Source organism: Cebus imitator, unplaced genomic scaffold, assembly GCF_001604975.1.
Source record: "Cebus imitator isolate Cc_AM_T3 unplaced genomic scaffold, Cebus_imitator-1.0 Scaffold279, whole genome shotgun sequence".
In the NCBI taxonomy this organism is placed as follows: domain Eukaryota; kingdom Metazoa; phylum Chordata; class Mammalia; order Primates; family Cebidae; genus Cebus; species Cebus imitator.
Window position 1 is genome coordinate 2,599,386 of NW_016107594.1, and position 24,138 is coordinate 2,623,523.

Sequence of the window (24,138 nt, forward strand, 5' to 3'; positions counted from 1 at the left end):
TTCTTTCCTTCTTTTTTTTTTTTTTTTTTTTTTTTGAAAGTATAGTCTGATGAGACACTGGAGCAGTGATGGAGCAGGGAAAGCCAACTGGCCTCAGAGCAGAGCCCTGCATGGGGACAAGTCCCATGGACAGTGCAGGCAGCTGTATCTTCACTGTGCCTGGGGACCACTACTAGCATGTGGCTACCCCTGCGTGGACCTGTTTTCCAGCTGTTTTTTTTTTTTGCTTCTGATCAGCTAAAGTCCTTCTCCCCTCCTCTACCCCAGCTTTACTTCTGAGTCCCAGTCAATTAAGTAATCTGATAAGTTGGTTCATGTTCGTGTTAAGTATAAGAACTAAAGTATGAATCCAAATTCATGTAAGGAATGTGAAGCTGGCCTACCTAGAGAAGCCCTTCTCCACAATTGCATCATAACATGTTAAAATAATGTAATAAATTATTTGTATTCAGTAAGTCCTTAGCACCATTTCAAATGCATTTTTAAATTAAATGAATTAATATATTCATCAGCATCCAATGCTGTACACTTTAGATCCTCAGAACTTGTCCATCTCATAATGTAAAGTTTGTACCTTTTGATAAACCAAAATACATTTTTGATTCTATAAAACACTATAGCTGCATATCTTGTTTATTCTTATGGTAAGGATTTATACGGAGAGGTTTCAGTGTTAAATAATACTTAATTTATCTGATACTTTAGGCTGAGTTCCAATATTATATGATGCCTTTAAAAAAAATATTTGAGTGTCTTAACTGAATGCAATTCATCTAGGAAAGTGTGGGATTATAGTTTCAGGGTCGTAAATACTGTTCCTATTTAACAAAGAACAGACTGTTTATGAGATCTTTTTTTGTTATCTTTAAAAGAAAGAGAGAGAGAGAGAGAGAGACTGAACATAAAATATTTGTTCTCATATTATTCTTTCTAGAATAACAGAATTCCCATATTCATACATAATTTTTTTATAAAGACTGCTAAGTATGTTCGGAAAACAAAAGAGGACAATATCCTGTAGTTTTACGTATAATAAAAACGCAATTTTTGAAAGACATTTTAACAATATGTATATATCGAAGTTGGGATCTTTTATACCCAGTGTGGAAGTAACAAATTTTGTTATTTAAATCAAAGCCTTGATTCACTATGTGATGAACATGAGATAATTTAGTATTTAAGAATTAGTTCTGATTTAAAGATGCTTAAAGTCTTCTTGGTAGAATAACAAGAGAAAGAATTAAGCCTTTGTTTATTTCTACAGAAGAAGAGCAAAAGAAAGAGACTCTGGTGGTTCAAATGGTAAGAATATTGTTTATGTTGTATAACTTCTAGCATTTGTCTTTGCATTTCTAGCTGTAGGTCTTGCCGCATGCCAAGAGCCAGCCCTCCCCAGCAACAGCATCAAAATTGGAGATCGTTACATGGTGAACGACGTGCTCTCCTTCCAGTGCGAGCCTGGGTACACCTTGCAGGTATCCGCCTCCTCAGTTCTCAGGATCGCCACACACATGGTCATCTTTGTGCTGGTTTCTTCCAGCCAGAGCCCTCGCTTTGCACCCAGAAAGCGAATTTGGTTTTCCTCACTCAGTTTGTGAATCATACTATTCCTGTTAAATCGTGAATGTTGGTCATCTTTTGGAAACAGCCTTTAAATGATAAAGCAGTCTTTCAAAGCTAAGCATCCGATTTTTCAAAAGTATTTAATTTCAAAATGTATGTGTTCCCAATAACTATGCAGAGAGCATTCCAGGGGCAAAGTATCAACGCTGCCTCTTTGAAAGTCCTCTCCTGGCAGCCAGTGATTACATCTGCTTCTGAGTCATGTGCATGCCCTACTCTGCACACTGTTCTCAGCATTCCATTCATCATTAATGCCCACTTGGGCTAGGTAAATAAGGCGCCAAAAAGAAACATTCAAGTAAGTTTTAAAGAGTACTAAGTAGAAGTTTTTAGATGAACTTTTAACACCTTCTATATAAAAACCTTTTATAGAAAAGTTTTGAAGAATATTTTATAGTCTAATGTATGACTATAAAATAAGTCGTTTTCTCACTTATTATTAATATTTTCTAGTTTAACCCTGAGTAAGCCCACTCTCAGAATAGTTTGTATCACTTAGCATAATTATCATATAATTATCACTGCCAGCAATAAAAATTGGTAATCAAAACATGTATCTCTTAGAGTCAGGAGAAATATATGTCTATTGACATTCCAACTCTTCAGTTAATTCAGGTAATAGAATATTTTAGCTGCATGTTTATAATGACATTGAAACTGATAGGTTTTGAAGGAAAATTTTTAGCCATGTTCTTATACGTAGAGTTGCAACACTACAGCAGTGAAATAGCACATTGCATAGAATTCAATTTCTGCACGTACGTTGGGGTAAATATTGTGTAGCACTGAATCAAGTAAGAGCAAGAACAGCAGCTGGAAAATACAGAATGCTAAAGATGTGCATCACCAAGTGCTTTATATGCAAAACCTCACGGCTCCTGATCAGCCGTGGGATGTGGGTGCCACGTGATGTCTGCGTTTAGCTTACAGAGAGTATCTGTGAAATGCCTAGCACACTTAAGGAAAACTATTGTTGCTGTTACTATAAACCAGTATCAACGTATAAACTCACCTTCATAAGAACAAACCTACCACTTAAACATCATGATACCACCTTGGTATCGATTACTTTTTGCAGTAATTCTTGTAACTCTGCAAAAAGATGGGCAGCAGAATGAGAGTCTCTGTAATGGAAACTGTGCTGAGTAAACACTCCTGAAAGCTGGGCTACCTCAATAAGTTTGTAATCAAACACTCTCAGGCTATCTAGGCTGAATCTTTAAGACACAACATTCCTGACCAGGTGCTATGATAGAAATAATTATGGTAGGCCGGAGGCAGTGGCTCACATCTGTAATCCCGGCACTTTGGGGCTCCAGAGTAGGAGGGTCGCTTGAATGCAGGAGTTCGAGACCAGCCTGGGCAACACAGCAAGACACCATCTGTATAAAAAATGGAAAAATGAGCTGGGCATGGTGGTGCGTTCCTGTAGTCCCAGTTACTTGGGAGGCTGAGGTGGGAGGATCACTTGAAACAGGAGGTGGAGGTAGCAGTGAGCCGAGATTGCACCACTGCATTCCACACTGGGTGACAGAGCAAGACCCTGTCTTTTAAAAAAAAAAAAAAAAAAAGAATTGTCTTTCATATCTCAAGGGTCTTTAGAGCAGCACCTCAGTCTGTACTGGCATGCTGTTTTGTGCCATGTTTGGGGCTTGCTTTACAATTGCTTGAAATCAGGTAAATATCATATTTCCTCTCATCCCTGAAATACCCAAATATTTGTTCTTTAATATTTGCCCTTGCTCATGGATGTCCATCTTTTTTCTACTTGATGATGAGACTTTGCTGTTTCTGTTGGCATTCTTTTTCAAGTGATGCTATGACAGATCTTGGAGAAGAAAACAGAACTAAGTCTTTACTAGAGAAATTTCTTGTTATGGATTATTTAATACGCTGCTTAGGGACACAGGCCGCGGACGCACTTCTGCAGTCCAATCAGAGCGTCCATTAACTCTGTTTTTCAAATGCAAACTAAGCTGTGTTTCTTTTCTTCATTACAAACCATGCCAAGCTTTTAGTTTGCAAGCTGCTGTTTGTCATTCACACGAGCAAAAAAGGACTGTGGATTTTTTTTTTTAATTGCCAACAACTGACAGTTTTACTAACACATTAATATATTTGGAGCAACAGATGCATAAATTACATATTAGTATGAAACCATTGTTCCCTGCACAGTTCACACGTGAGTATCTATAAATATATATGCCTAGGGAGATTCAGGGGCCTGCCATGACATCAGATGCCGAAACTAAATCCCCAATGTTGGAATGATGCATGACTTCCATCTTTTCTCAACTGTTTTTATGGTCTTTTAAAACATAAAAAAGGAAATTCCCATTTGAGTAAACACTAGTAAATAAATGCACAGGGTCCTGTCTTGTTTTGATTCATTAGAAAACTTGTAGCTAGAACCACTCATCTGAAATGTTTATATCAAAATCAATAGCAGAATATTACCTAGATTGGTAATAAATGACCATTTTATGGGGAAACTTTGATGAAAAAATTTTGAGGCTTTTAAACTTTGTGCTTCCTCCTATTTCAGAAGGAAATTTATAAGGATAATTTAATGCATCAGAGAATGGGTATACACAGAGTATAAATGTTAGCAGCACAAAATTGTCTGGAGTAACTTCTTTAAAATTAAATATAGTCTTCTTTGCTGTAACTACTTTTAAAAATATCAAGAAGTATGAGAAAGTTTTGTGGCAGATGGATTAAGTATGAAATGTTTGAGAGCTTAGGGAATCGGTTTGTTATTGATAACTATATTCGTGCAAATTCTTGTTTGATGCGTTCCCACTGTGGCTGGAATTATTTAACATAGATTAAATATTGTTTTTCAATGGCCTCTATGCCAGTTGTGGGTGGCAAGTGGAAATTTATGAGATAAGCAAGCCTGACTGATAAGGCCACTGAGTCACAACCAGGAAAAAAATAAAAATAGAGTGCACCCTGGGGTCTCCCTAATCACCTGTCTTTAATTGTGAAAGAGATGTTAGCACAAAACGTCTCTGAATTTAACCCTCTGCTGTTTGATTTTATTTTTCAATGAGAAAGACTAGAACAGATTTTTTTAAGTAGAAAGTTGAAAACTTCATATATTTACAGAGTAAAGAGACCCTGAGTAATGAGGGTTAATTTCACCTCAGGCAGGTTGATGTGACAATGTGTGAGGCTGTCTTGGAAAAAAATGAATGTGAAGGCTCGTTTTACAGTGATAAAGGAAGAACCTACCCAGTGGTTTGCTGAACCCTGGTAACCATGTGACTTGTAACCATAGACAACCACGGAAGCTACGTTTTCATAAGCAGGCTTTGTGTTGCTGACGTTTTCCCTTCTAATCACTACCTAGTGCTTTCAAATTATTTTCAGCCTGTTAGGCCAAAAGCTATACATTCTGATGATGGGGGAAAAATGCATACTTTGCACAATTCAGTAGTCTTCTTTAAATCACCAGAAAGGAGCTTGGAATTATTGTCTGGTCAAAGGAACATTGCAAGATTTTGTTTTTAGTAGGAAGAAACACAGTGAAAATGGATACTTTTCTATGTTGGTTCAAAATAGGACTCACTAATAAGCATTAGTTAAAACAGATTTCACAAATTTCGAATTTTGAAATATTTATGATTAAAACAGGAAAGGAATAATGACAGATATTCTCAAACATTTAATCCTTAAATGCTTTGTTTTAGTTATGTGGGTTTTCTTTTCTTTTAAACAGGGCCGTTCCCACATCTCTTGTATGCCAGGGACCGTTCGCCGCTGGAACTACCCATCCCCTCTCTGCATTGGTAAGGATGCAGCTCCTTCACTCTTGCTGTGCACAGGCTGGAAGGAACAGACCTGCTCTACTCTTGGGCTTCAAATGATGCACTTCTAAATTTCTTAATTTCAGAACATGTGTTATATAACGATAACATTATAATGCAGTAGAGCAGAATGACAAGTTGAACCTGCATCCTCTCCACTGGATGCAACCACTCTCCTCTTAGTTTGTCTGGGTCACCCGCACAGACCAGAGGCAAGACTGCCTGCTCAAGGCAGTACACCAAAATGACATTCGTGTCAGAAGGCCAGTTTGTTAACTTGCGGCAAAGACGGAATGCAGCTGGTCTTAAAGTCTGAGTAGTTTTATCTGTAGACCTTTAGCCTCAGAAAAACCAAGCTCCCAGCAATACAAAGGTTGCTGATGCAGAGTACCCTTTGCTCCCCATCATTCAGGCCCCCAGCTTCACCCATCACCTATATGTTGTAGCCAAACTCAAAAATCTTTACCTGTATCTCAGGCACCTGACCATTCAACCTTGCAGGCATTGCCCCAGCAGGGTCATCATCAGTTACTTCACACTCTGTACCCCCGACCCACCTCCGACTACTGATGGGCTTCTCCAAACATGTTGTTGTTCTCTTGGATCTGCTTCCTTTGAGAATGCTATTAGCAGTATCCTGCTTTTTTTTTTTTTTTTTTTTTTTTTTAACCTAAACAACAAATCTGGGTGTTACTTTAAATTTCTCCCTCACTACCTAAATCCAAGTGATTTCTGACTCTTGTCAACCCCTCCACCTGAGTTTATCCTCCCCTGGGATTCTTAGCCCCAGTACCCCATCTTCATGGCACAGTCCCCTCCTAAATTATCTCCTTGGGATCCTTATATGAGGCTACCATATTCAGCCATACTCCAACTTTATCGTAGGAAAGAGCGAAAAAGAAAAATCAGCAGTACTGATCTTGTCTTGATTTAACATTTTCATATTTTGTTAATCATGGATTTTTCTGCATTTCTTTTGATTTTTTCAAATATTGCATTAAAATATTTATTAGAGGGTTTAGGCACCATCTTGAAGTTTGCACTGGAGTGTCCTCTCCTCAGTGCTGTCTGGGTTCCCACCTTCAGGTGCAATGAATCGTCCCTACCCTGGGCTACCACCCACCATGTGCCTGACTTTACTTCCTGCAGAGCTGTAATCATATTGCTATTTAATTTGCTCTTCTACAATCTCCAAAGACTTAGGTGACAGAGACATACACCACCCACCTCTGTACCTTCAGCACATGGTACACACTCAAGAATTTCAATTACAGAGTGGCTGGGAAATGAATGAATATCAGAGAGCATGGGTCATTTATAATAGTCACACTTGTGGGGGTGCTGTCTTTATAGTTCCCGAGAGTGTTCCAACACTCAAGTACTGCTGGGAGTGCACTCAGAATCCACTTACCTCCAGATGGTTAGTTTCAAACACCCCACACTGCCAAATGGTGTTTCAGGAGAAAGTGGTCAACTCCATATGGATAAACATTAGCCATTTTAAAGGGCACAATATAGCCTTCCATATTTACTAGACTTGAGTTTTAGCATATTTATCAGTAACTCTAAGTTTGCTATTTACCTATAAGAAAGGGCCTGGCATGGAGGGAGCTTCCCAGGCAGGAGGCAGGAAGTCAGTCCGTGACGTGACAACCACACAGAGATCGACACTGAACCCATCTAAGACACGACAAGCCCAGTTACCTTTAAAATGTCACAAAGGAATAAAGATGGATACACATCTTTTGGGAGCTCTGTTTTTATGCTTATCTACTGACTTGTAGTTTTTTAGATGAGCAACACCAAAAAAAAAAAAAAAAAAAGGGATTACATGTGGTTTTAAGTAAGCTCTCAAGTAAATTGGTGATTGTTGTGTGTTTGACAGGAGATGAACCCAGAGGTCAGGCCCATGATTGGTTTCCCATCACACTGACAGCCTGTGTGGGACACAGACATCTGTGTTGATGACGCCGTCTACATTCAGGCCCTGGGCCAGCTCCCCCTGCAGGGCTGCCTCAGCCCTCAGCTGAAGATGTACATGGCTGTTTGTGTTTTATGATTTCCGTGTGTGTGTGTGTGTGTGTGTGTGTGTGTGTGTGTGTGAGTGAAAATCATGCTAAAATCTAAAGGAACATTTTAGTAATACCACATGTGCTGGTTCTTTTGTTTTCTCTTTTTTCGTCATTTATTTGGCCTTTTTCATTCATGTCTTCTCTGTGGTTGCGTTACAGGAGAGGGGTTGAGATTCAGACCTCAAGAGCAGGTTATTGAATCTCACATAAGAAAGAATTCAGGGCAAGTCCATAGAGTGAAAGCAAGTTTACTAAGAAAGTAAAGGAATAAAAGAATGGCTGCTCCTTAGACAGAGCAGCCCCAAGGGCTGCGGGCTGCCCATTTTTTTTCGTTATTTCTTGATGACATGCTAAACAAGGGGGAAATTATTCATGTCTTCCCTTTTTAGACCTTATAGGGTAACCTCCTGACGTTGCCATGGCATTTGTAAGCTGTCCTGGGGCTGGTGGGATTGCCTCAGTGAGGATGACTGGAGGTCACTCTTGTGGCCATCTTAGTTTTGGTGGGTTTTAGCCCGCTTCTTTACCGCAGGCTCTTTTATCCGGAAGCTCTTTATGACCTATATTTTGCACTGACCTTCTATCTCATCTTGTGACTTAGAATGCCTTAAACATCTGGGAATGCAGCACAGTAGGTTTCAGCCTTATTTCATCCAGCTCCTATTCAAGATGGAGTTGCTGTGGTTGAACACCTCTGACAGATGGATGTACATATCTACTGTCACTGCAGGTCACATGAGCCCTAAGGGAAAGGGTATTACTGCTAAATGTATTTAGGCATGCCACTCAGACTCACTGGTGTGTCTTCAGCACAATCCACAACTGCATGGACAAAATACAGGCAGGAGCCTGGCCTTGCAAATGCCTGGCCTCTCCCAGGAAGAAGTCGCCTTGAGAGATTATACTTTAAATAGCAACACAGTTGATGCTGTGCAAGACTTTTCCTGAATTATGACTCACACCGCAAAAATAAACTTTTAAATGTTGGTGACTTACATTTTTCAGCCTATTGGGTGTTTGAAATCCAGAATATGATGCCGTGGCTTGAGCAATCAACCATATTCACTAGCCTTGAGTTTCAGCTGTTTCTCATATTAAATTACAAATAAAGTGTTTGAGCCTTGATGATGATTAAAAAACAAAAAGGCTTCACTACAGGTCCTCGGGGGGCCTCTGAAAGAGTACTTCCAGAACATAATTTGTTGAAAATATTTTGCTTAATGAGAGCATGTTAGAATAAGAATAAAGCCATTTCCTGTGGACTTCGTGAAAAGAAGTGGCATCATTCACATGAAGTTCAGAATATAAGAAATTGCCATTTTAATAGGTTACAAATGGTCAAAGATTGGAATTTCAAATGCCTCAACCTATATCACTGGGCATGTTTGTTGTAAAATCAGTCGTGTTTCTTTATAGTCAAACCTCAGATACAGTAGCAAAACATGTGAATGGCCAAGACACGGAAAGATATATGGACTTACTTTACCCTCTCTCACGTGGTTGCAGTTAACTACATTCCGAAGTTGAAAGGCTCTCTGACAGTCCTGTGTCCTGGCTGCAACTTGGGTTCTGGAACCAGTTGCAGCTGGAATGACCTTCTGGTTGTACTGTTTACCAGGCATGTCACTTTAGGCAGATTTCTTAAACTCTTCCAGGCGTGGTTTCTTTATGCATAAGAGGGGAATAGCAATAACACCAGCATTTCAGAGTTGTTATGTGAGTTAATCTATGTAATGTACTTATGTAGGCACAGTAAGTAGCACATAGTCAGCAATCAATAAATAGGAACTAATTCTAACACTCAATGAATAGCAGCTAATAAACTGAAGTCTGTTTGATGCCTGACTGTAATCCAAACATTAAATGGAGTAACCTTTACTGGGAGCCTCTGAGTACAAGGAGAGGATAGATCTTGAAAAATGATCTTTATTCTAAAGCAGAGTTCACTGTCAAGAGGGAGAGCTCAGCTCATAAATAAGTGAGGCACACAGCACCTTATTGTGTGCTGTGATTAGGGGCAGAATTGAACTCCGAAGACTTGCTCTTTCTTAGCATAGTTGAGTGAAGCAGGTTGGATCAGAGATTCCAGGGAGAAAGTGAGGACCTGCAGGACTGACATCTTGTCTACTTCACAGCCACCTGTGGAGGGACACTGAGCACCTTGGGAGGTGTGATCCTGAGCCCTGGCTTCCCAGGTTCTTACCCCAACAACTTAGACTGCACCTGGAAGATCTCATTACCCATCGGCTATGGTAAGTGAAAACAATTTTAATTCCTAAAAGATCATTTTATTTTTTTTCATTTCTACCTTGGAAAGAAGTAAGCAGAATAAAAAAATAGGCCTTATTCTGTTGACATAACTGTATGTTTAATTGAAAGTGGCTTACAGATTTAAATAAAGCTTTGACAGAATAACTTTGAAAGTGGAAAAGTTATTTGAAAAATCAATCGAGCTGTGCAGCTCTTTTCAAGGCAAATTAAATTGGCTGAATGATAATGTAGTAGTGCACATGAAGTGCAAAATGTAGCATCCCTAATTCAATTATCAAGCTCTTTATTTATCATCACGCTTTTCCTCATCTATCTCTGGAAGTCAATCATGGTTATTGTTTCTTCTGGATAATTTCGAAGACTTTTTAAAGATTATGACTCATTTTAAATTATAAAACAAATTTCAAAAAGCAGTATTGTTTTATACATTTTTATTATATATTACATTGTTTTTAGGTTTATAAATATGTTTTTAATATCTAGTCATTAACATTTAGGTTGTTCACTTTAAATAATTCATAAATTTAATTGTCGTGTGTAGTATTTTAGAACCTCATTCTGCCCTCTCTTCAGAAATGCATAGTCTTTGTGAAATTTTGATCCCCTCTCACACCATTCCTTGTCTGCCTCCTGGTTTCCTTCATATTTTAATTCATTTATTTGGGTCTCCCCTACCTGTGATTTTCTCTACAGCTTTCACTCTAGGTAGACCAAGTTAGGTACTCAGTGAACGTCCTCAGGCATAGTAACTGAGTACTTATGTACTAAATATTAGCTGAGTGATGAATGAATGAGTACAGCCATAAATAGAAATCACTGCCCTGAAAGAAGATCGCACGCTTTATTCAGAGCTTCTGCCTTTAGAATCTGTGTGCAGGTTGGCAGTAGCAGCAGGAGTGAGCAGTTGGGGTGGACGTGCTCAGCAGAGCATGGCCGGGGAATAAACGGGCGGAATGACAGCCAGGCAGATTGGTCAGGCGCTGGACGTGGGAAAGGCGGTCGGCCAACACGACTGTTCCCCAAGGAAAGAGGAGGACCTAGGAGGGGCAGCTCAATGGGATGGGGACGCCTGTGGAGTTTACCACCATCCCGTTATCTGTAGGAGGCCACACCTGGCAGTGGTCAAGGAAGGAGAGACTCTGTGAAAGGGATATTATAGGAGCCCCCTATTTCTCCCAGCTTTCTCAGTTTGATAGTTTTATTTATTTTTTTTTTTCAGTCATAATCTCTCTGAGCATAAGGCAGTGATTGTGTGAGGACTAAATGAAACAGAGACCTATGAAAAACTTCCAGCAGCATTGGCTCCACTGCTCTCCCAGTCTGGGCCCGTTGTCCTTGCCATGGAGATGTGGAGACATGAACTTGTTGAATTAATCTTTGGAGTCAGAGGTTAAGGGTTGTATCAGAGATGTGTGTAATCCTGGATGGTTTCCGCAGTGGTAGTGCTCTTAAGGATCCCAGCCTTTTGGGGCAAATTATTATAGTCGTTAACAGAATCAGAGAATGAGAGAAATCTGAGGCAAACCGTAGCTATCCCTAAAGGAGTTGTGGTTTTCTTAAATAAGTTAGTCCACAGGAACCCCAGCTTCCTCATTCCCATAGCTGAAATAGCTACATAAGGTTATGGCGATGGTTAAATAAAATAATTCTGGCTAGAAGGTTAGTGCAGGGCTTGGCATGTGATAAACAACAAAAAAACAAAGTGAAACAAACAAGAAAATCACCTGGTTATATTTTTTATTATTCTTCCAAATGTTTGCCACCTTCCTCTCAAAACTAGCTAGAAACATTCTATTTATGAATAGAATAGAGTGGGTATAAATATTTTCTTAACATATTTTTCCAATGTTATTATTTTATCATTTCTGGGAAGGGTATCATTTAATATATTTTCTTATTCATTCCTAAACTATTGTTCAAGAGAATAATTTGGGAAAAAACTTCAATGCAATCAAATTGTCTAAATTCATATTTTGGATCTATAAACCTAAACAAACTAATTATTTAAAGAAAGATTGAAATGAGAAAGAAAGTATGAAATAACGTCTTTAAACCGATGCAAATCTTTAAAAGGTTTGATATTCCATAGAATGAGAGTTTAAAGAGGATCTAGAAGAGGAGAAAAGAAACTTAAACCCCAATCCAACAGGCATACAAAATAGTATCCCTGGCTTTTTAGAATAGATGTAAGTATGCTTCAGAATGATTTGTTGTAGATTACATTTGAGTAATGCACCAGGTTTGCCTGGGATACATTTTGTAGCCTCTGAATAGTCATAGATATAAAGTGAGAAATTGGGAGAAGAGGCATATGAATGGCGACGCGTCTCCTGACATGGTCAACATTTGGAATTATGATGCCCCTGGTAAAAGTTCTTTCTAGGGCTTAAATTATTTTAGAGCAATTTGCAGAATCAGAAAATTTTACTATCTAGCTCTCAACCCCACCTTGTTTTGTAGTTAAAAACATTTAGGTAAATTAGCTTCGTATCTTTGTAGCCTTCTTTAATTTCTGCCTCTTCTCCTTTGTAATATCCGCTACCCCCGGATCTTCAAGTCTCTTTTCTACGTACATGACTTTTAAACCAACGCCATGAATCTTGTTGTCAAATGTCAAACCACACTTCCAGAGGCATGTGAACATTTCATCTGAGTCAGATTCTCCCGTTCAATTCCCAATTTATATCCACAGCACTGCACAGCTCATTTTTCTTTCTCTGAACCTTAGCTTATTCCTGTCAGCAAGCTCTCCTCAGAATCTCCAAATCATAAGCAAATATCAGATCACACCCTTGGAAATTTTGATGAAGTGAGTTTGGAGTTCAAGCTTAGACACCTGCACTTATAAATCAAGCACTGACTCCAGAAGTTTCTTATGTAAAACAAAATGGGAATATAGCAGAGATGACCACAATTATTTTGTAATTATGATTTCTCCCCTTTCTGGTTTCTCATGTTGCTTCCTATTAATACCCAAACTATGAAGTGATTCTGGAACATTTCCTGTGGTTAAAACTCAGAAGAGGGCCCCTTATTTTCTAAGGGGACAAGCAGGGAGATTGGGAAACTAGGCAGATATTTCAACTAATGTCACACAAAAAAATCTCTTACCAGGATAATGCTTTTAGTGTGATTGTGGTAATCAGTTGCAAAAGAACAGCCTGAAGTTATGTCTTCCCTAATACTGAGAAAAGTCATGTGGTAGGTATTTCACATGAGTAACCATGGTAGAGTTAACCGTCCCCTCCTGTAAGTGTGTAAATGGTGCATTGCTATTAGTACTCTGCCTCTCCCCTTCTCTGTTTTCGGAGGTTTGGGAAACCATCTTAAACAATGTTTCCTTTGCAGTATCACTGGAAATTTCATCAAGAAACAGACATTAAGGGAAGCTTGACTACCTTAGACCCTAGGAAAATGTCAGATTTTTTGTAAATTTTATCTACTTAAACTTGCAACCCTAAGTAACAAGGAAAATGACTGCCCCCACAGGGTGCTCAAATTTACTGTGTGCAAGAAGCTTCGGTGGAAGCTTCTTGTGTTGTTACAATGTAGCCTCCCATGGCCTATTTCCTAAGTTTTGACTCAGTGCCCCTGGCTGGAGTAGGAAGTGAACTTGGCATTTTCCCAAAGCAACTCCAGTTCCTTGGATGCTGGAGTCAGACTCCTTCAGGAAGCCTTTCTCCAGTTTATAGAAGAGCACTTTCAATCTAAATGAAATGAGAAATGCATAAAGATTTTCACAAGATTCTTACAAATATTACTTATGTAAGATAAATTGCTTTGGTGTAAAAAAATGTAGAAATCATAAGATTTTGGCATGTTGGAAATAGAGATAGAATATTATTGAGTATAAAAGAGCCATGACAAATCAAAACTCCAAAGTGAATTACAAAAAATATTGTTCTTGCAAAGTATTCTTAAATGTAATTTCTAGGCTTCAGATTGTATCTGTAGTATCTGACAATACATATCTGTTCCCTTGATTGTCAGTTTTGGGATTTGGATTCTCAGAGCAGTGTCCTACCAGTAAGCATGCTCCTCCAGTTACTCTGAGTAATAACACTTATCTGGAATATAAGACATTATTACCGTTTCTTGAAGAAAAATATATGTGATGTTTTCACTTTGGGAGGATTTTATTGGATATTATGAATCTTCCCATACAACTGGATAAGCATAGGATTGCCTGATGGATTATCTAATCCAAGGTTTAAGCAGTTACCAGTTTAGTCAAATAATTATTTTGATTAACTCTACTCTCCTACCCCATTCCCATGGATCCAGCCACAGTTTAAACAAGCAAAAGTGATTAGCTGTTTTGGTCTCGTGTGGAAGGGACAGCTGTCTTTCCTTCCCTCCTTCCTTCCTTCCTTCCTTCCTTCCCTCCCTCCCTCTCTCCCTCCCTCCCTCCCTCCTTCCTACCTTCCTTCCTTCCTTCCTTCCTTCCTTCCTTCCTTCCTTCCTCTATCTTTATTTCTTTCTTCTTTCCTTTCTTTCTTTTCTTTTTTTCTTTCTTTCTTGATGGAGTCTCGCTCTGTCACCCAGGCTGGAGTGCAATGGCACGATCTTGGCTCACTGCAACCTCCTCGTCCTGGATTCAGGGGCTTCTCCTGCCTCTCAGTCTCCCGAGTAGCTGGGACTACAGGCCTGTTTCACCACACCCAGCTAATTATTGTATTTTTAGTAGAGATGGAGTTTCACCATATTGGCCAGGCTGGTCTAGAACTCCTGACCTCAGGATGTGCCCTCCTTGGCCTCCCAAAGTGCTGGGATTACAGGCTGAGCCACCGTCCCCAGCTGGGACAGTTGTCTTCTACATGCTGCCTCAGTAAGACCACATAGCTCATCCCTGAAAAGAACCCAGGGAACTCTAGCCAAAAGGATTGGAGCAGTTGGCAGCACAAGCTGTGGTTGCTCACAATTTGGGGCTCTGAATTTAGCTGAGTAGAAATCTTAGTCATACCAATGACTGCACAGGATACCAAAATGTTTTTGACCCTTGTTTCCTTATTTTTAAAGGGAATATAATAAAATATCAGTCCCATTTGGGCTATTTTGAAGTATTGTAAATGCATGACATAGGGCATTATTGAAGTGCTAACTGCTTTTGATAGCTAAACCAAATTCTAGTTTCTTTATCTAGTGGCTAACTCTGATAGTTTTGTGCTGTTTTCTTTCCTTTTCACAGACTGGGGTTATTGTTTTGTGATGCTCTAGCAGAGCTCACCAACTCAGGATTTTGGTCTGTTTTCTAGCGAGTGTCTAAGGGCACAGTTAACAGAAATGCAACCAAGCTTTCTATCTGCCTTGCCCTGTTAACTTTTATACTTAAAATGTACTGCGCTAATATTGTATACAATGTTCTCCAAAATTACGATGCCTTCGGAGCTTCTAGAAACATAGGGGCATGAAAGATTCTTTAGAATGTTCAATAAATTCCATAGGCATTAACAGTTTTGCTATATTTTTATTACACACAGAAGGTACAAAACAGAGCAAGTACTGTAATATTCACAGGTTCTATCAGCTAAAAACTAGGGTTTAACTCTGTGATCATGGTCAAAGTTTTGTTAAAGCCCAAGGCAAAAATCCTCTGTGCGGGTGACTTGTCACTGGCATTTAATTTTCATTATATAATCACAATAGGATAAGAGAGTGCTGGGTAAATTCCACCAAAGGTAAGCTTTCAGATTTTTTGTTGTTGTTGAAATAATGTATATTTTTAGTACTCTCTGAGATAATAGAAGGATAACCAGGTTGTGCTTATTTTAATCCTCTCATTTTGGCTTTATGATGTCAAACTGGATGCAATTTGCTGAAAATTAGATAGCTAAATAATTCTATTTTTAAGCCAGATTAAAGCTGAGCTCTGTTCTATTTTCCGATATATGTTAGGTAGTTTGATATGTGGCTGTATAATTTATCCTGCTTACAAGGGTAATTTTGCTCACGATATTATAATTGTCATAATTCCATTTCCTTTTCAAGCTGAATTACAAATCAGGAGAAAACCACTTTCCCTAGACCCTGTACTTTTGAGACATTGGACATCCTCCATTTCTTTGCACCCTGGTCCCCTTGCACATTATCTTTCGTGACTATGCTGGCTCATGAATTTCAAAATGTGTTTCTGGATAAATATATGAAAAGTCTGCATATGCGCATCTGAAGTGAGCACATTTTCAGCCATTTCCCTATCATTAGATATTAAGTATTCCAAGCTTGCCCCAGGTTTCCTTTCTGTCTGCTACTCTGGACATACATACATGTGCCAGCAATTCAACAGGTTGTTTTTAATTACTCTTGGGTCAGTTTCTTGATTTTGCCTGGTTGTGATTAACATGAGCGATGTCTGTAAAACTCTGCAGAGCACGTGGATTCAGTGTCCACAGGGCAGTCACACAAACATATGTGTACACAGATGTACACAAATGCATGCATGCACATGTGTGTTTGCACGCACGCGTGCGCGCACACACACACACACACTGCTCTGTAGTATAGTTTGCTTATTTGTAACAAAATTAATTTGTATTAGATTTGTGGGCCATACCACAAAAACAAAACTGTTTTTAGCTCAGCAGTGGGTAAGGGGACAGGTAGATCTGGATGTGCCACTGGCTGAGCAGTCCAGGAGCTCAGCTGTGATGGAGCACGGAGGAGACAGCTCCAAACCAAGGAACACAGAGACCCCTGGCCCTCCCTCTCCCCGTCTCTCCTTCTCCGCCCACCTCCATCTCTCTCTCACTTGCTGCCTCCTTCTCTTCCTCTTTCTTTTTTTTTTTCCTCAGTTGTGAATTTCTTTTAACCAAAAATATTTTCTGAAATTTAGAAAGAAGTTAATAGCTCCTTGGTGGCTGTTCGACAAACAGCAGTATTTGACATTTTTTATTTTAATATTTGCAGAAGTGTTATAAATTTAAAGGGTTGTTCCACCTTGGTTATATATACAGGTGACAGTGGTAGAATGGCTGGGACCACCGCAGGCTGAGCTAGTCCTTTCTTGACTGGTGATGTAGTCCTGGTGTCTAGACTTGGATGATGTGCTATGAATCTAGTTACTCATTCTAAAAATAATTCTAAATTTTGTTTAAATTATTAATAATCTGTCTTTTGTCTTCTTTGCCATGTCCTGAAGTTTTTCACATTCTTTTTTTTTTTAATTCATCCTCTTTCAGTCTAGAAAGAGGTTGAACATAATGCAAACTAATTTTCTGCTAGAAGAGTGGAATATTTTTACCATCATGAGATTGTCAGCTCTTGTCTAGCCTATTAGCATGCCAAACCAGAAAAAGTGAGGACTTTGCCAGTCAGTGTAGGGTTCAACCTCACCCTGCCATTTCCTGTGTGACATGAGACATGACAGCTAACTTTTCGGAGCCTCAGTTTGCTCACCTGTAAATGATGAGCATAGTGATGGTTACTGTGCTGGCAACGACCTTGTTTGGCGAATCAGATCCAGGGCCTGCTGCTGGCCTCATGTGATGCCCACCCGGGATAAGCACTGTTCACCCTTTTGCTTCTCCATGCAAAGTTTCTCCATAATTAATGAAGTTGTTTTTCTTGTATGACTTCAAATTTTTTTGAGTGATTTTAGGTTTTTCTTCCCTACAGTTTTTCATTTGAACTTCTTTCTTCCTTTTTACAAAGTACTGGCCCTTGACAACTGTGTTTTCCTTTGATACCTGAGTAGATATGTTTGTGTGAATATTTTTCTGCACTTATAGTTAGGCAGGATAACCCATGTAGGTGTTATCTTTACTTTTCCCAATCTAGGAAACATATTAATTTTTTTTTAAAGTTTTCATCTCTCAAAAACAAGAATCATGCAGAGTAAAGCTATATATATATATATATATATATATATATATATATATATATGAATAACACTCTACAACAGCTGTTAGTTGGCTCAGTTTAGGTTTTACAGCCCAGCTAAACTGCATGGATTTATGCAAAGACTAATGTCTTTGGAGTTCTACATAAATTGCTTAAATGAGTTAGAATAACTAAGACATAGTAGTCAAATAAATTTTCAAAAAAATTACTGCAATGCAACAACTCTGTTATTTGTTATTATTGGTTCTTTTTAAATTATCAGCCATGGCTTATTTAATTCACAGATCAGTATGATATCAGAGACACTGGTCATTTGAACGGTCTTTTGGTATGCTGAGCGGTGCCAGGCTATTAGATTTAATTGTGAGAGGTATGGAGGGAGTTACTGGATTGGGTTTCTCACAAACATCAATAGTTTGCTTTGCATACATAACACAATGGAAAATGATCACTTGCTAAAGTAATAAAACTTGTGCTATGGTATGAACATCCAGTTAGTGTAAAAGCCACTTTTAAAGTTTGTTGTGTAGAACTATGGGACAAGGAAAACAGACAAAACAAATAAAAACAAACAACAAAAACAATCTGTTGCATGTTTTAAGACCAATTTTTTTTCTTGATAAAGCCATCAGTTAGATTTTGGGTGATGTGAGATGATCACAACTTCATATTTAAGATGGTAATAATTGTGAAAGCCACTGGGCAAAATCAACCCCATGCACGTTTATGCTAATTGTTGTTCTAAAGATTCTACCTGTGTAGTTCTGTAGCACAGTGCTGGTAATACTCATATTTCACAAACAAATTGACTTGTGGACCCTAGTTTCATGGGAAAAGATCATGCAGCAGAGAGTGGCAGAAGAAAGATGGAGCCAAGGTTTGTTGTCATCCAGAGTGAATGCCGTCCTCCACAGCATGGTTCTCTCTCAGAGGGAGATTGTCCAGGAAGACTGCTAACACTTCAGTCAGTTTTACGTGTGTTGATTTTATACATTTTGATATGAACTTTAATTTGGTTTGCGTATTTTTCCATAGGTGCACATATTCAGTTTCTGAACTTTTCTACCGAAGCCAACCATGACTTCCTCGAGATTCAAAATGGACCTTACCACACCAGCCCCATGATCGGACAATTTAGCGGCACGGACCTCCCCATGGCCCTGCTGAGTACAACACATGAGACCCTCATCCACTTTTACAGTGACCACTCGCAAAACCGGCAAGGATTTAAACTTGCCTACCAAGGTAAGGAACAACAACAACTAAAAACCACATCTAAATATGCTTCTTACATTTACATTGTATGTAAATATAAATCTCCCTAATTGGTTTAAAGCTTGTAGAACTGGAATAATTTTTTGGTGGAATGTTGGTTTCTGGTCCGTAGTGGAACACTTGCTGATTCTGAAAACAGATAAGGATGCAGATGTAACTGCCAATGGGTTTACCTTGGGTTCACCTTGCCCGCCGCCTAGACAGAGCCGATTTATCAAGACAAGCGAATTGCAGTAGAGAAGGGGTAATTCACACAGAGCCACATGGGTGGGAGACTGGAATTTAATTATTACTCAAATCAGTCTCACCAGCATTCAGGGATTTGAGTTTTTAAAGATAATTCGGTGGGTGGGGGCTTGGGAAGTGGGTAGTGCTGATTGATCAGGTTGGAGATGGAATCACAGGAGTTTGAAGTGAGTTTTTCTTGCTGTCTTCTGTTCCTGGGTACGATGGCAGAACTGGTTGGTCCAGATCGCCTGGTTGGTGTCATCTGATCCATCAGGTTCAGGGTCTGCAAAATATCTCAAGCACTGATCTCAGGCTTTACAATAACAATGTGATCCCCAGGAGCAATTTGGGGAGGTTCAGAGTCTTGGAGCCAGAGGCTGCATGACCCTTAAACCATAATTTCTAATCTTGTAGCTAATTTGTTAGTCCTGCAAAGACAGACTGATCCCCTGGTAAAATGGGGGTCTTTTCGGGAAAGGGCTATTAGCAGTTTTGTTTCAGAGTCAAACGAAGAACTGAATTCCTTCCCAAAGTTAATTCGGTCTATGCCCAGGAATGAACAAGGACAGCTTAAAGATTAGAAGCAAGATGGAGTCGCTTAGGTGTGGTTTCTTTCACTGTCGCAATTTCCTAAGTTATAATTTTGCAAAGGCAGCTTCACAAACACACAGGGCATGATCAGGTATTTCTGTTACCTAAGCTTCCCTGCTCTCCCATCCCACCTGCACACACCCTCTCCAGTGGCCATAGCCATCTGCGTGCCAACCTCAGAGTCTCACTGTCACATAGTCTTCCCATGTGTCACTGTGTCCCTCCGAGCTCTGGTCCCTTCAAGACACAGTCCTGTGGCACAGGGCGCTGATCCATGTGGTAGGGGGGCTGTTGTATCTCAGGTATGTACGCTTTGCCTTAGCACAAGAAACGGCTACCTGCACTATTCATGTTCAAATTTCACCACAATAAGAGAAAACAGAATCAGTGATTGAACTTTATTCTTTTTTTATTTCTTCAAATATGCAATCTCTAAGAAAAGTTTGCATCATCAAAGCATTTTTGACATGCGAAACAGTTCAACATTTTTATTTTATACAAAATAATTTGTATGGCCTTTCCTTGAATATTGCTAGATCAAATAAGGTTGAAAATGTTAAATCTAGAGCCTAATTTTTTTTTTTACTATAGTTAAATCAGTTGTTTCCCTAATTCCACAGAATGCTCAAAAACATTGCTTTGATATTTATTACTGAAAGAGGTTGGTATTTTATGTTGAACTGTTAGATCTTATTATGTATAGTCTCACCTAAAATATAAAATATAGACATCAACTTACAGGATTGAGCTCTGATAAACTAAAAATCTAGGTAGGAGCAAAAAAGAGAGAAAACTAACGGCTAAATCAAGGAGCAATATGCCTGTAGACAGTGCCAGCATTTTCATGTGAACACACGGTGTCTTTCATTGTTTTCCATCTTTATTTTCTTACTCGTAGCAAGCAGTATCAATCACTAATCATTCCCTATTTGAAACACGAGAGAGAGAGAGAGAGAGAGAGAAATCAGAGAGGAAGCAGCTTCCCACAACAAAGTGGATACAGATCTACTTGTGTGTGCACTTGTTTTATGCTCTTTCTCTTTTTCAATGGAAGAGAATGTACGCCCTACTTAAAGGTAATCAAGGCCAGGCACGGTGGCTCATGCCTGTAATCCCAGCACTTTGGGAGGCTGAGGCAGGTGGATCACCTGAGATCAGGAGTTTGAGACTAACCTGAGCAACATGGTGAAACCCTGTCTCTACTAAAAATAAAAAAATTAGCCAGGCGTGATGTCAGACACCTGTAATCCCAGCCACTCAGTAGCCTCAGGCAGGAGAATCTCTTGGACCTGGGAGGTGGAGGTTGTAGTGAGCTGAGATCACGCCATTGCACTCTAGCCTGGGTGACTGGATGAGGCTTCGACTCAAAAAAAAAAAAGAAAAAGAAAGGAAGGAAGGAAGGAAAGAGAAAAAAGAAAGAAATTTCGAATAGAACTCGTCTCTCTCTCCCTCTCTCTCTGTCTCGCACATACACATCTATTTATAGCTTTAATGTACTTTTGACCTCCTATATACCTCCAATTTCTAATTTATAAAACAAAATTCCCGGAAAGTTATGTAAACATTCTCAATTTCCACACCTGTTTCTTGCTTCTCCTATCTGCTTATCTGGTGTCTAACATGATGGTGTCTTCTAAGGACAAGATCTTCTATTTCAGGAGAAGTTAACATCACTAGCCCTAAAGGCACACTTCCTCTCATGTTTCCTGGTGACATCCAGCATGGCTGCCACTTCTCTTGACACCTTTTCCCTTGGGCTCAGGGATCACAAAATCTCTGGATTATTCTGCTGTCTCTGGCTGAGTTCTTATTTTCTTTGTTTCCTTGACCATTTCTAACTGACTTTAGCTATATAGGAGGTTGGAATCCTCCTGTATTTCCATCATGTGCTTTCCATGAGTGTCACGTACACTCCTGGATTCAAAGGCTGTGATGGCCATTCATAGCTGATAATGTGTGTGCCTATGCCTCCAGTTCAATCTTCTGCAAGCCCCAGGATGAGATGTCTATTTTCCTCCTCCACAGGGAATGACACAGACACTGAAACTTGTGTCCAAAGCTGAGCTCGCAGTTTTCCTTCCCAGCTTATCCTCCAGGCCCCCCATCTCACTAAGTGTGAGGTACAATGTCCCTGGAATCTGCAGCTGCCTCCCTGTGTCACCACCAGCAGCCCTGGCTACTTTCAGACCTTTCTCCTGGAAAATGGCCAAACTCCTAAAAGTCTTCCCAGATTGCCTCTTCCAACTTCTCTCTTCTTTCCAAAAAGCAGACCAGATTTATTCCTTTTGTGGCGAAAGCCTTCACCATTCTTTCTTGGATTTTAGGACACCGTTCAACATCGGTAAGGAGCCCAGTCTCCCAGGCTATTGTTCATGCTGGCTCCTGATTTTCACTTTCCTTCTGAAATGTCTCCACAGCTGCAATCCTTTCTGCCTCAGAGCTTTTTCATGTGTAGCAATCTCAGCCCGCAGTGTTCTCCATCTCCGCCGCCACTCCTTGGTTAGTCATTCAGAGCTGTTTATATGTCATACCCTGGAGTAGCTCATCTCTGAGTGCGGCGGCAGGTGAGGTCTCCTCATGCGGAAGCTTCACTTCAGATGTGCTTCGCCCTGTGTGTTGGTCACGAGCATTCCCGCCAGATCTCTCCCATTCCCTTCACTTCTGCACTCTTCTGCACTCAGGATAGAAGTTCCTTCCGAATTAAGTGTAGCGGTGCGACTTGCTTTGGCTCATGAAATTGGACTGCATGTCACTTGGGATGAAACCATGAAGAGCCAAAATTTAGTTTGCTCTGATGGCGGCTCAGTCATCTGCATCCCTGAGTATATACAGGAGTCGAGTCCCCTGCCATCCTCACCTGGAGCTAGGAGGAAGCTGTCTTATTTTAAGTCACTGAGATACGGGATATTGTTTTTTAGTGCCGTGCAAATGAACCTAAAGTGACAGGCATACACTGGGGCTTATTAAAGCTAGCAATTTATTGTATACAGTCAGCCCTCTGCATCTAGGGGTTCTGCTGGCATGGATCTAAGCATTACAGCTTGGAACTATTCTGAAATACAAAACACACGGTTGTGACTCTACTGAACAAGTACAGGCTCTTTTTCTTATCGTTATTCCCTAAGCGATACAGAATAACAACTGTTTACACAGCATTTGCATTGTGTAAGGTATTATAAGTAATCTAGAGATGACTTAAAGTATATGGGAGAATATGCTTAGATTCTATGAAAACGCTCCATTATTTTATATGGATCCTGTAACCAACCCTCCTGTGTATGCCAAGGGACAACTGTATTTCTATGTTTAAAAGATGCCTTTCTAAAAATGATACACTGCATGAAGGTGGTGGTCATTTCTGTCTTACCTGCTCCATATTCAGCAGGAAGCGCAGTGCCTTGCTGTAATTGGTCCCCAGGGCATACCTGTGAGCTCCATACTTGAGGTTTTCCTCCCCCACATGCTAAAGGACTTTCTGCTGTGCTGCATATGCATTTTGGAAGCATCTGTGCAGGACTTGCCTTTATTTGGTTCAGTTCTGTGTTCAGGCTTCCGAAGTGACTTTTAGTCCCTACTCATTGCAGATATTGCTAGCAAATCTCTGTTAAAGGATAAAATAACTGTAGCTAGACAGGAGGAATAAGGTCCAGTGTTCTGTAGCCCTTTAAGGTGGCTGTAGTTAAGAACAATATATCCTGTAATTTCACAGAGCCAGCAGAAGGAGGATATTCAACATTCCCACCACAAAGAAATAATAAATGTTTGAGATGATGAACATGTAGATGTAGTAATTACCCAGATTTAATCACTATAGATTATATGTATTGAAGCATCACTATGTACCCCATGAATATGTGCAGTTATCTGTCAATTAAAATAATCAACTTAAAAAAATAATTTTATTTTAAATTCAAATGTGTATTAAATAGAAAAAAATTGTAAAAACCATCTCAGCCAGTTTATGTCACTGCAGATACTGGCACCAATACCATGTGTCCAGTCTTGGTAATGTTGGATTTTGTAGGGGCTTCTTTAAAGGATTGTGCTTTCAGCCAAAGAAGTGCCAATTTGGCATGGATGATGGGATTGCAGTTACTTTCAGGAAACATGACCCCAAGGATTACCTCAGGCACTGGTGGTCCTACCCGTGTATGCAAACAGCTCTGAGTGTACCCTGGGTGTAAACACTGATGCAAAAATATTATCAACGCCAGTACTGTTCTTCTCTTCTTTTCATTCCATCTCTTACGTTGCTACCAGAAATCCCGAAGGGAGGAAATGAAAGGATAAGAATTAGTTGTCAGCTGGGCGTGGTGGCTCACATCTGTAATCCCAGCACTTTGGGAGGCCGAGGCAGGTGAATCACCTGAGGTCAGGAGTTTGAGACCAGCCTGACCAACATGTTGAAATCCTGTCTCTACTAAAAA

At 39.7% G+C, this 24,138-nt stretch overlaps 1 protein-coding gene across 2 annotated transcripts in view; it reads left to right on the forward strand.

Moving 5' to 3' along the window:
* Positions 1-24,138, forward strand: part of CSMD1 (CUB and Sushi multiple domains 1) — a 2,110,588-nt gene that overhangs the window by 1,832,186 nt on the left and 254,264 nt on the right. For both annotated transcript variants that reach the window (XM_017501161.1, XM_017501162.1), the window contains exons 38-41: positions 1,357-1,475; positions 5,348-5,417; positions 9,643-9,759; positions 18,653-18,862. In XM_017501161.1, coding sequence (XP_017356650.1) covers positions 1,357-1,475; positions 5,348-5,417; positions 9,643-9,759; positions 18,653-18,862 — 516 coding nt within the window. The remainder of the gene's footprint in view (positions 1-1,356; positions 1,476-5,347; positions 5,418-9,642; positions 9,760-18,652; positions 18,863-24,138) is intronic.